The sequence below is a fragment of the Pelophylax lessonae genome (assembly GCF_965119305.1).
Source record: "Pelophylax lessonae genome assembly, chromosome: 4".
NCBI classification, from domain to species: domain Eukaryota; kingdom Metazoa; phylum Chordata; class Amphibia; order Anura; family Ranidae; genus Pelophylax; species Pelophylax lessonae.
This window is the reverse complement of record NC_138771.1, coordinates 88,002,893-88,015,373: the sequence shown is the minus strand read 5'-3', so window position 1 is coordinate 88,015,373 and position 12,481 is coordinate 88,002,893. Positions and strand designations below refer to the sequence as shown.

Genomic DNA, 12,481 nt, shown 5'->3' with positions numbered 1-12,481 from the left:
TTTGGCGAAGTCAGGGCGACTTGCATTGACTTCTATTATGAGAAGTCGTTTGCAAGCCGCGATGAAGTCAGGCTGCACGGGCGACTTCAAAGTCGCCCAAAGTTGGGGCGACTGAGTCGGATTAGTGTGAACCGACGCTAAAGTGTATTTACATTTTTGCAGTCAAATTTGATAAAACCCATTAGGTTTGTAATGTGTTCCCATTCATACAGAAAATATTTAAAAAAAAAAAAAAAAAAAGCTTGGTCCTTAAGTGAATATATTGTAATGATTTATTCTCATTTGGCTGCAAATGGAGTGGAAATACACTTAGAGCCCATTCACACTGGAGCGGCACGACTCTGTACTACTTCGGGGGCGACTTGTGAAGTCCCGTGCACCGCGACTTCGGAGGGACTTGCACGGACTTCACATAATTGAAGTCAATGCAAGTCGCTCCGAGTTCGCCCCGAAGTAGTACAGGACCCTTTTTCTAAGTCGGAGCGACTTGTGTCGCTCCTATTAGAACTGGTCCTGTAGCAGTCAATGGACCGCGACTTGTCAGGCTGACAAGTCGCCTGACAAGTCGCTCTAGTGTGAATGGAGCCTTAAAAGTTTATCTTGAGGCAACATTTTGTTTTTCATTTTGGATAGAATGAAGAGAATGGAGAGGGATTAGAACACCTGTCAACTTTTTTGTTGCAGTCTGTGATCCCATTAGGGAGATTTAGACTTTATTTTTATCCTGTTTACTAAAAGTCAAAGTGAAGAAAAATCCCAGATTTTTAGTTGTCTCCAGAACAGGGGTAGAGGGGAAATCTGCCGAATGGGAACCCTAGTTCTGGTGATCCAGGTGACAAAGGATTCCCTCCCCTCCTGTTTTGGCTATGGGACAGGAAAGTGAAGGAGAATCCATCTCCCCTATGGTACACAGGAGCAAGAAACAAGTCGCTCCGACCTAGAAAAAGGGTCCGGAGCTTCTTTGGGGCGACCCGGAGGTGACCGCCATAGACTTCAATGTTATGAAGTCCGTGGCGGCCGCTCCGAGGTCGCGGCGCGCTGCTCGCACCGCGACCTCCGAGGTCGCGGTGCGAAGTAGCGTCGCTGCAATGTGAACCGGCGCTTAGTCTAGCCAGGTAGACATTTGAAAGCAACCTGGAGAGCAAACAGTGAGCTGGAAATAGGTTATTAAATATAAAGTAATGAATAATCTTGATCTGAAAAAGTTTAATGGCCATGGTCAACTGTATTTAGGGTGGAACGCAAGTTCCAGCTCCTGCCCCTTCTTCCCCCCACCCCCGTGACAGGGGTTCTTCTCCATCCACCAGCTATTACTTTTTTAAAACCGCGTGGCTGTGCCGGGCTCTGCCCACAAAGCTGCATCATTCATTTACAGATTCCTGTGAATCAACAAACTACAAGTACTGTCTTCCACTGCGGCAGATAGACTTTTATGGCACTTTTCCACTGCAAGTACCGGCTCGGCTCTACTCGGCCCTGCTTGGCCCGGTTTGCTTTTCCACTGCTGGTACCGCATGGTACGGTGTTGGAGCGGTTCGGTACGGTACGGTTTGCTTTTCCACTAAAATAGTACTAAAGTTAAGTGGGTGGGATAACAACGGGGTGGGTGCGATTCTCTGACCAATCAGTGGCTAGTAGTGACTGCATGCAAAGGATTGTGGGATATGGTACCGGGTATGGTACCTCTTGGAACCACAATCGAGGTGGTACTGTTTTTGAGAGCCGTACCGTTCGGTTCCATGCAGTGGAAAAGAGCCGCCGTACCGTACCGAACCGTTCCTACACCATACCATGCGGTACCATGCAGTGGAAAAGCACAAAAGCGAGCAGAACAGTTTGGTTCCATGCAGTGGAAAAGCGCCATTAGTTTCAATTGGCTGCTGGGAGCACTAATGAGCGCTCTTGTAGTTTACTGACATGTCCTCCAGCTTTCAAACAGAAAGTCCATGAAGAGAAGTACAAACTGAAAGCCGGAAGACACATCTGCAGAAGCCCACATTGAACCAGTGATCTACTGATCACAGGTACAATGGTTTACAGGCTCCTGTAGGAGAAAATAATAAATACACTTTTTGTTCTGAATGTATTACTTTTTTCTTTAAAGGTGAACTTATCCTTTAACTTTTTAGACCTAAACAGAATACACAAAGTATATACAAAAGCATCATATTTTCAAAAAACTGATTTATACGACTAGCGGTATAGTTGCCATCATCCCTGTGATACTGACAAAAAATTGTAGAGCCTCTATGCAGCACCCTACAAGGTAGGTGCTAGGTAAAAGCATAGTGGGCCTTGGCTGCCTAACAGCAGGGCCATGATTTTCAGCTGGGCTGTCATGTCTCCCAGGTGTGGCTGCTGAGAGGGGAGTCTCCCCACTGGCTCCATGAGAGGATTCTCTTTGGGCAGTGGAGGAAACCCAATCAGTGGTTCATTGGGGCCTGTATCTACCCCAGAAGGCAGATTCTTCCGCAGAGGATTCTGGGAGTGGGTATAAGTTTGAGGGGAACGCATGACGCGGTGTCTTTGGCGGGAAGCAGAGTCCCAGGAGGGAGAGTATGGCTGTCTCTCCTCCTGTCAGAAGGATCGGGTGTCTCGGGTGGCTGCCTGAGAGTCCAGAGAGCTGAGCTGAGCTGCAGAGAGGATCCGGTGTGCCAAGGACCAGTGGAGATAGAGGGGTTCAGTTCCAGGAAAGCATTCCAAGTTCATGAGTACTGTGAATTGCCCTTGAGGGTCTGCCTGAAGTGTAGAGGGGACCACTCCAGTGAAGGTCCCAGGGATCCAGGAGCCAGCTAGTGTCAAGGGGATGCCTAGCGAGAGGACCCTGAAGTGTCAGAGGGGATGCCTAGCGAGAGGACCCTGAAGTGTCAGAGGGGATGCCTAGCGAGAGGACCCTGAAGTGTCAGAGGGGATGCCTAGCGAGAGGACCCTGAAGTGTCAGAGGGGATGCCTAGCGAGAGGACCCTGAAGTGTCAGAGGGGATGCCTAGCGAGAGGACCCTTAAGTGTAGAGGGGGCGCCAGCGGTTGGGCCCTGAAGAGTTAAGTGTACAGCGTGCAGTGTACAGTGTTAAGGGTTGCAGCAGCACAAGCAGTTACAAGGAGCTACCTCTGTCAGTGAAGGGCTGGAGGGAGCTGTTCACCAGACTTTTGAACTAAACAGAGTGTCAGGAGTCAAATTGTCCTACAGTCCTGAATCTTCTGAGTTAACCTGAGTATTAAAGTCGAAGTTCCAGCACAGTTCAGCAGAACAGTATCTTCAAGCACCAGGGAGCGTTGGCCTGCATTCAGCTGGTGTCAAGACAGCGCTAACAGTCATTTTTCTGTACAGTGTCCCAGTTGAACCTAGTTGAGCTAGAGTATCATCCCACTCATTCCCTTCTCCCATCCCCATTACAAAACAAAACAAACCAAAGATGCCGGAATGGTCATTGTCTCAGTTCTCACACTTGGGTTTTCAACTTAAACAGAGCAGAACCATATCAGGCCCAATGCCTGGAAATATTGCTACATCTATTTTGGGATGAATACAATAAAATGTATGAAAAAATTACATTCTTTGTTAAACGTTTCTTTAATATTTATAAAAACATTGTCTTTTGTAGATTGATTGTCACATGACATATTTTGTATATCATGAAACACCATATACAAGTCTGGATGCAAAGAATCATATTTCCCCAGCTACTTGCTTTTCATTTCTATCACTGTACAGGCAATTGATGGTTTCAAGAGTTGGGGATGTCCAGCACGTTTCGATATACATATAAAATCTTCTTCAGGGATTTAAAACCACAGTGCAACATGGAAACGTTTTGTTCAGAGTCAATACGCTGTTACAGCATACACGCATTTCATTGTGTGCTTTCAAAGGCACTTACATATTACAATGTCTGTCTTGGCTATGACACTCTCCCATAATTCAACATGTCCAGAGGAAACATTGTGATCTATACTTATGGCACACAAGGACTGCTACACCTTTTTTTTCAAATAGTACGGTGTTCAGACGGTGCGGGCGGACAATTGCCCCACAAAAAAATAAGGAAGCTGTTTGTCATCCTCTGGCCCTCTTTACTGGGAAGTAGCCCAACTGATAGAATACAACTTATAAAGGCAATTGGAACTCATTATTCCCTACAGGCCCCCACCTACATGTAAGTTTTTTTCTTTCATTTAAACATTTGGAATGTGTTCTTTGCTTGAGGTTTCTCACTAATAGTTCAGCAATTGACTGTTTTTGAACCATTCCATATTTCAATGTATTTTTATACCATTTAGGAGGGGCATTTTTGTTATTTTTGACAAAATTCCCTCATTATATTCCTTTTTTTCTTCTTTCAAGAGATGGTATCCCTATTTGAAAAACTGGATTTTTGACTTACCGTAAAAATCATTTTCTCTTAAGTTCATTGACGGACGCAGTTCTCTCTGATTCATATCAGTAGGGTTTTTTCTGCCCCCTACAGGAGTAGGACACTAGGCAGAAAAAAGTTCCGGCCACGCCCATGGGCAGTCCTGGAGGGTACACCCTCTCTCTTCCTGCATAGGATGTCAGTTTAGTATCAAAGCAGTGTCAGAAAGTAACACCAACCCAACTCAAAATAGAGGGGCGGGTACTGCGTCCGTCAATGACCTTAAGAGAAAAGTTTTCTCCATCGTTCATTGACAGACACAGTTCTCTTTGATTCATATCAGTAGGGACGTCCCAAAGCAGTGCCACAAAATGAGGGGTGGGAACAGCAGAAAAGAACAAGTCCCCAAGGCTAAACATGGCCGACCAGGCAACATAGGACTCAGCAGAACAAAAGATGAGGCCCATCTGAAACAAACAGTAAACACCCTCAAGGAAGGCCAAAAGCCCTCCAAACAGCAGCCAGCAAAAAACCTTGTGGCCAAAAGAGGCATCTGCAGATGCCAGCGCATCCACCTTATAAAACGTTGTAAAGGTGCAAACAAACGACCAGGTAGTCATCTTGCAACCTGAAGCACAGAAGCCTGTATAGCGAAAAGCCCAGGAAGCACTAGTACTAAGTGACGAAAAAGGGAAAGGCAGTACCTGACCCTTAAGTGAAGAAGCCTGCACCACGACTGTCTGCTCCACCTGGAAATAGTCACAGCAGACGCAAGCGCTCCAGTTCTTGGGCCATCAGTGAGCACAGAGAGCGAACCTGACTTACAGGAAGACCCAGTAGTCACCAAGTACACCTCGAGTGTCCGAACTCCATCCAGAGTATGCAGCGCACATTCCGTAGGATGAGGGGGCTTAGGACACAAGATGACAACACAATGTCCTCGTGCAAGTGAACACTAGAAACCACCTTCAGAGGGAAGGATGGCTCCGGACGAAGTACCACCTGGCCCCATGAACCAACATATAGGGAGAACGACAGGACAATGTCGCCAGTGCCGACACCCTGCGTGCAGAGTGACAGCAATCAAGAAGGCCACCTTCTGTAATAAAGTAGGCAGGGGATACCCTTGATCCTCACAAAAAGAGGGTCTTGAAGAACTGAATGCACCAAATCAAGGTCCCCAGTTGGTGACGGAGGTCGAACTGGAAGAACCAAGTGTCGCACCCCCTGGAAGAAGTTACGCATCAGGGAACAGGCAGCCAACGGCCTGTGGAAGAAAAATGCCAAAGCCGAAAAAATGACCCTTGACAGTACTCAAGGCCAACTTTTGATCAATTCCCAAGTGGAGGCCAAGATCTAGCCACTGAGTAAGAGCAAGGGGGAGCCCAAGGGGACTCATACCACGCAATACACGACCTTCTCATATGATGAAAAATATCATCCTAGACGAAGCTTCCAGAGCTTTACGCAGGGTGGAAACCACTGCAGCAGACAATCCTCTGTCCTTCAGCACCTGGCTTCCAACAGCCAAGCTGGCAAAGCCAGCGACCGTAAAGGCGGATGGGAGATTGGCCCTGGAGACAATAACTACTCCCTGAGAGGAATTCTCCATGGCGCGTCCGCGGCTAGCCTGACCAGGTCGGCGTACCAAGCTCAGCGAGGCCAAATCCCTTCCGCCTCGATCCTGCGAAGAATTCTTGGCAGCAACTTGAGAGGAGAAAAGGCAGACCGCAGCCGATACAGACCTTGGCCCATCCGTGAGCACTCTCACACGACCATGCCGGTGTCAGCCGTGTGCAGGTGACCATGCTAAACTCCTCGGCATCATTCAAGTTGAACTTAGCGAATATCCTTGCCCAAGACAGAACCCATGGTGCCACCATTGCACCCACCAAATTGTCCCGGGAGCGGGCCACAAACCTCAGCACTATCCTATAGATGCAACGCCAACAGGTCCACGTCTGGAGTGCCCCCCCAACGAAGGCACAGCTGCAGAAACACCTCCGGATGAAGGGACCATGCCCCTGCATTCAAGGCCTGCCGTCTGAGGCAATCCGTCTGCCAAAGTTTCCACACCTGGAAAGGGAACAGTGGAAAGAGCTGAAACAAGGCGCTCTGCCCAACCAAACGGCACTTCCAAGGCCACAAGGACACCCTTGGTACCCTCTTGGTGAATGACAGAAGCCACGGTCGTGGCGTAGTCGATCGAACGTGCACCGGACAGCTGCAGGTACCCGATCCAGTGAACTAGGCAAGCCAGACCGCTCCCAGCCCCAGGACATTGATCGGTTACCTGGATCCTCCAGGGACCATACTCCCGAAGCAGAGAACCTGCAGAGGACTCCTCCCCACCCAGACAGGCTTGCATACGCGGTGACAATCGTCCAGTAAAAAGATGAGGAAGGATTCCAGATCAAGACTCCTTGGTCAGCCGGCACAGCCGGTTCCGAAGGTCCAGAAAGCTTGGATTCTAGCCCCATTCGAGAAGGATTGCCTTCTGGGGGATCCCCGAGAGGGATTGAGCGAAAGGGACCGTCTCTAAAGACGGCACAATCGGTCCCAGAACTCGCATGCAGGTCAGAAGGGACGACCATGTGCGAAATAGTAACAGTTGAACCGCAGTCTGAGGTTCCAAGACTAATTTTTCCCAGAGGGAGAAAACACCCTAACTGGGTACAAGTCCAAAGTCAGGCCCAGATAGTCCAGTCTCATGAAAGGGACCAGGGATGATTTCTGAAGGTTCAGAACCCACCTGAACTCCACCAGAGTTCTCATGGTGACTTCCAAATTCGGTTGTCAGCACCGTAGGGGACTCCATAAGCCACCATCATGCGAACCGATACCGCCTGGAATTTTTGATCCGTACGGAACCATCAAAGGGCCAGAAGGTCAAGGTTGTTGAAACGAAACCCAATCTTGCAACTGGACCGCATGACCTCCTGAACCCAGCTGCCTGGGATCCGGGCCAGCCGTAGGACCGAGAACCGGGAAGGACGACCCCCCCATCCCATAGATGGGTGAGGACGTACCTTCAGGCCGAGTAGGCCTTGTCCACAGGCCTGGAAAAAAACGATCACTTGTTCGCCAGACCAGGTTCGTTTTGTGACTGTCCCCAAGGGACGAAGAAACTGAGCCGAAAAGGAGGGATCCCGTCCGCAACAAAGGCCCTTACCCTTGTTAGGACTTGCCCTTCACCGGGTCACAGTGTTGGAATTCCACCCATTAGGCAGAGTCAGCATAGCAGGGGCAATCATGAACACTGTTCCCAGTGCAGACCCAGCCAGGGAGTACAGATCGCGAGCCACAGCCCACGCCGTCTATCCCCCAAGTCCTTAAAGGACAGGGATTCCTCTACCGGAGATACGGCAGTCTTATTCAGCCTAGAGACCGCACGTCCACCATAGGAGGAGCAGTCCACAGTACCAGAGACTCCACACAAAAATGGTAACGTCTAGTAGCCGCTTAGAACCCCATGGGAACGTCTCAGACAGCCCCATCCTATATGAGCCTGCTGGCAAAATAAGCTGCTCCGGATGGCATGTGAATGCTAGATGCTACCCGCGCCCCGGGTGCAGCCGCTGCGTCCTCCAAATGGCAGGGTGTCACGCACCGAAACAACCAGTGCATCCACCAGCGCCTGAATCATGCGCGGCAGGGGAGGCAAAAGGACAGAGGGAAACCCTGGAGTGTGCGGGTCCGACCATCCCAAAAGGGCCCGTGTCCACCCCAAAATCCGCCAGGGAGGGGGGGGGGGCATTTACTCACCATAGCGGGAACACAGGTGGGCGCCATCTCATGACAGGACCCCACGCCACTGGAGTAGGGGGGCTGTCGGCCAAATAGGAACACTGCAACATAAGCCTAGACCCTGTCCTGTGCGTCCTGGAGAGACGTTTAACTCGGGGGGCCAGTCCCCGTCCAGCAGGACTATGTCGCGGCTGATCCAGCACGGAGCTAAGGCCTGCACGCGTTCGCTGGCCAGACTGGGGTGAGCACTGGATTTGGGGATCCAGCCCGTCGCCTATCCCGACATAATTGCTTGAAGATCTCACAGGAAAAACGTTCCTGAGAAAAAAAAACTAGCTAAAAAAAAATCTACTTAAAAAAATTACTTCTATGCCAGGACCAAAGATCCCAGCAAGGAACTAGGTCCTTACTCCTGACTAGGCAGATTAAAACGGACATCCTATGCAGGAAGAGAGTGGGTGTACCCTCTTGGACTGCCTATGGGCGTGACTGGAACTTTTTTCTGCCTAGTGTCCTACTCCTGTAGGGGGCAGTATAACCCTACTGATATGAATCAGAGAGAACTGCGTCCTACAATGAACAATAGAGAAATAAGGCATAGCGGTCCCTGTATAAAATAAGTATAGATCATAGGGTTTTCTCTTGACATGTTGAATTATGGGAGAACATTCTAGAAAAGACAGACATTGTAATATGTAAGTGCCTTTGAAATCACACAATGAAATGTGTGCATGCTGTAATAGTATATTGACATAAACAAAACTGTTCTATGTTGCAGAGTGGTAATAAATCCCTGAAGGTTTTAAATGCATTTCAAAATGCGTTGGACATCCCCAACTCTTGGAACCATCAATTGCCTGTACAGAGATGGAAATTAACAAGTAGCTGGGGAAATATGATTCTTTGCATCCAGACTTGTTCTATATGGTGCATCATGAAATACAAAATATGTGTCATCTTGTACTGTCTTTATTCCCTTTTATGATTATTCTGGTGAATAGGAAGGGGTACTATGTACCCCATACCCATTCACATTGGGGGGGGGGGCTCTGGGGGCCTCCTTGTTAAAGGAGGCTTCCAGTATCAAATAAGCCTCTTGCCCACAAATTCTCACAGCCTAGGGTTGTGGAGAAGAGGCCCTAACAGAATATTTTAATCATTTTTACAGTTCACTTTTGCTGTCCTGCGTTCAGCAAAATAAAGATGGTCACAATAAACAGTCATGATCCCACTATTTCACTTTCATCTAAATTCTTAAAGAGGAACGACTCCTGTAGATTTCTTCACTATCTATACCAAATCTATGTATATGCTCAATAGGTGACAAAGGAAAACATGGATTTTTTTTTTATCACAAGTATAATTTTAGTTTAAGTGTTAGCCAGAAAATGTACAGATGTAAACTTAAGACACATTACCTCAAGAGCATGCTCAATTTTGTCTTTTTGCTTTCCAGTAAAGGACAAGCTACTACTGGAACTGCCATGCTCAATTATTTGTCCTCCAAGAAGGCTATCCTCCGGCAAAAGGGTTTCTGCCCAAAGGCGACAAATGCCATCCTGACAGGATGTAAGTAACACATTGCACACCGAGCCCCTGAAAGAAAAAACAAAGTACTATAATGTAAGCTAGTTGTTACAGATCTATAAGATCTATGGATAGTGCTAACAAGCAAAGCAAACCAACAGGTTTAATGAAGGGAACAGAATATGTAATATTCCAAAGGAAATCTGCATTTACAAAACAAAAAGTAGAAACTGTGAAAGGTATAGTGCTTACACATACAAAAACATAATTCTCAACACTAAATTCAAAATCCAATTAGGAGTACAAAAAGTCTTTCAGTGTGCAAAACCCAGCACCATGAGTGTGATTATATACAAGGACAATTCTTCGCTGTTAGCATTCAGTTCTTATATCTTACTACTTGGGCCCAAAAAGTAGCGGTATTGCACACTCAAACCTCCACGACCCCCCCTTACAGATGGTCAGGTAGGATAATCAATGACTGGTTCCGTATTCGGAGAGGCGGCGAGTGGGTTGTACAGTTAAAGCGATAAATACTGCTGCCAGTGTTATCAGGCACTGTAAAATATTATTATACTTCATTTTTTACTACTACAAGATTTGAATTAAACACTACACTATGAGAATCCCCTCTGGCATCTTTTATTTTATCATCCCTTGAGCAAAAACTTTAAAGCAGAGGGGTCACTAGAGTAAGCAACCAGACATTGGATATTCTAAGTACTACCTGACCTTGTGTAAAGGGGGGGGGGGGGGGTCATGGAGATTTAGTGAGTGTGCAGTACAGTTACTTCTTAGGCACAGGTGGTGAAGAAATAAGAACTGAATGCTGACAGTGAAGAATTGTCCCTATAATTAATAACACTCATGGTGCTGGGTTTTGCACACAGAGACTTTTTGCCCTTTTTTTATAGCATATTATAACTTTCTGGTTCTTATTGTATTCCTAATTGGATTTAAGTGTTGAGAATTAGGTTTATGTACGTGTAAGGGCCATACCATTTACAGTTTTTTTACATTTCACAGGGCATTTCCCCATTTAAAGGGGCAGCTACACACGAGGTTTATGTTCTAATTTTTCACATTTATTACATTTTTTTTTATCACTACACTAGTGATTGTCACAACTGATTAGGTGCCACAATATCTGCTAATTAATACACTCCAAAACAAAACGTAGATTGTTTAATATTTTGATTTTTTTATGTGCATTTCAGATTGTGTTTTATAAAACAGGATTTTTGACTTACCAAAAACCTTTTCCTGGAGTTCATTAAGGGGTACAGACAGAAATAACTCTTGATCTGTGAATGGGAAGAGAATCCCAGACTCTCCTCCATTCACAGATTGTGTTGCAGGCAACGTAATCCGTGAAATAACTTTTTCCAACTGAGGAGAGGGCAGGAGGGAGCATATCCCCATCTTATTGAAGTCAACTCCCACAGTGCCAAATATTCTGCAGCAGGAGCCCAGCAGTGAAGATTTTCCCTGAATTCAACTGATTGCACATCACAGGTCATACTTCATTACAAAACTTCATTACAAAAATCTACCTTACTTCATCTATGTCTTTCAAACCATACCAATTCAGGCCCCTCAACTTTTATTTCGCTCTGTCTGCTTAGTATTAGTCAAATTTCTCTGGCCTCACACTCTAGCCTGATGGCGTTGTAATATTCTGGTGAAGCATAAAACTAATAGTTGCACTGGGCTTCCCCACCTTAAAATCTACCCAAGCCTCCTCTGTGGCATCACCACATCCAATTTAACCAATGGGTCAGCTGGGAGAGAGACATCTTGTTACTGTTAACTTCGCTCCCTTGAGTCCATCCCAATAACCACCCAACCCAATCATCGGAGCCCCCCCCCTTGATCTTGTCCCTTCAGGGACTCAATGATTAGAAGATATTGTAGCTCCTCTTTTCCAAGACCCATGATTCCAATCCTGGGAAACCCGGAATTCCTATCAGAAATCTATGTAACAGTTTTCTGTGTTGCCAAGCCTCGTCTCCCTCCCTCCTCCATCGGGCACTTGGACCCAACGGATTGCAACCCTTTTGTGAGCTTATGAACCCTCCCCACTAGATAACGCCATGAATGATGGCTTTGTTAAATCCAGCTTTGCCACTTTTATGAACTTGTCGGGGTTATTGGGGGTTGATTAAAATAATAATAGGTAAAAAGAAAAGTGATTTTAAAAGCCATGTATTCATATTATGCATAAGAGATTCTGAACAGGATGGCGTCCATCTTGTTTTTAAGGTGAAACAAAGTTCATATATATACTTGTTAAACAAAATGTCTCTTACAGGCTTACAATAGGGTCCTATACTTTCAGCAGACATTTCTATTTTCTTTTGTCATAAATAAGCTTATACATTGACATCTCTATCAGATAACAGATGTTAAGGGGATGGTAGTGTCAGTCTGTCTATAAGTATTTAACAATAGACAATGGCTCAGTGTTTTTCATCAGACATATAAAATATAAATGTTAAAGGTACATTATTATATTTGAAAAGATATTAGCCATAATTATGTCATTATATTATGTAAGGCATATACATATATATATTTAGGAACATTATATCACATTTTGGGTTTATATTTTCATAGTAATAATCTTACTTAGAATTCTTTTTCTAATAAGTGTAAAGACATGTGTATCTCGTTACTAATTACCTCATTTCAGAGAAGTTTCTGTGTAGGTCTGGTGTAAGTTTTTATGACACTATAGATCTTCCTATCCTAGTCTGGATGTCTGACAGTTGTGTCACAAGTCAAATAAGTAATGGCTTTTCACTAGCCGACAGGTCAGAGGTCATGAGATAAGAAGGATGGGTAATTGTTTCAA

At 46.0% G+C, this 12,481-nt stretch overlaps 1 protein-coding gene across 7 annotated transcripts in view; it reads right to left on the bottom strand.

The window, feature by feature from the left end:
* Positions 1 to 12,481, bottom strand: part of DMXL2 (Dmx like 2) — a 429,248-nt gene that overhangs the window by 309,563 nt on the left and 107,204 nt on the right. For all 7 annotated transcript variants that reach the window (XM_082252816.1, XM_082252819.1, XM_082252821.1 and 4 more), the window contains exon 8: positions 9,519 to 9,696. In XM_082252816.1, the coding sequence (XP_082108942.1) occupies positions 9,519 to 9,696 (178 nt within the window). The remainder of the gene's footprint in view (positions 1 to 9,518; positions 9,697 to 12,481) is intronic.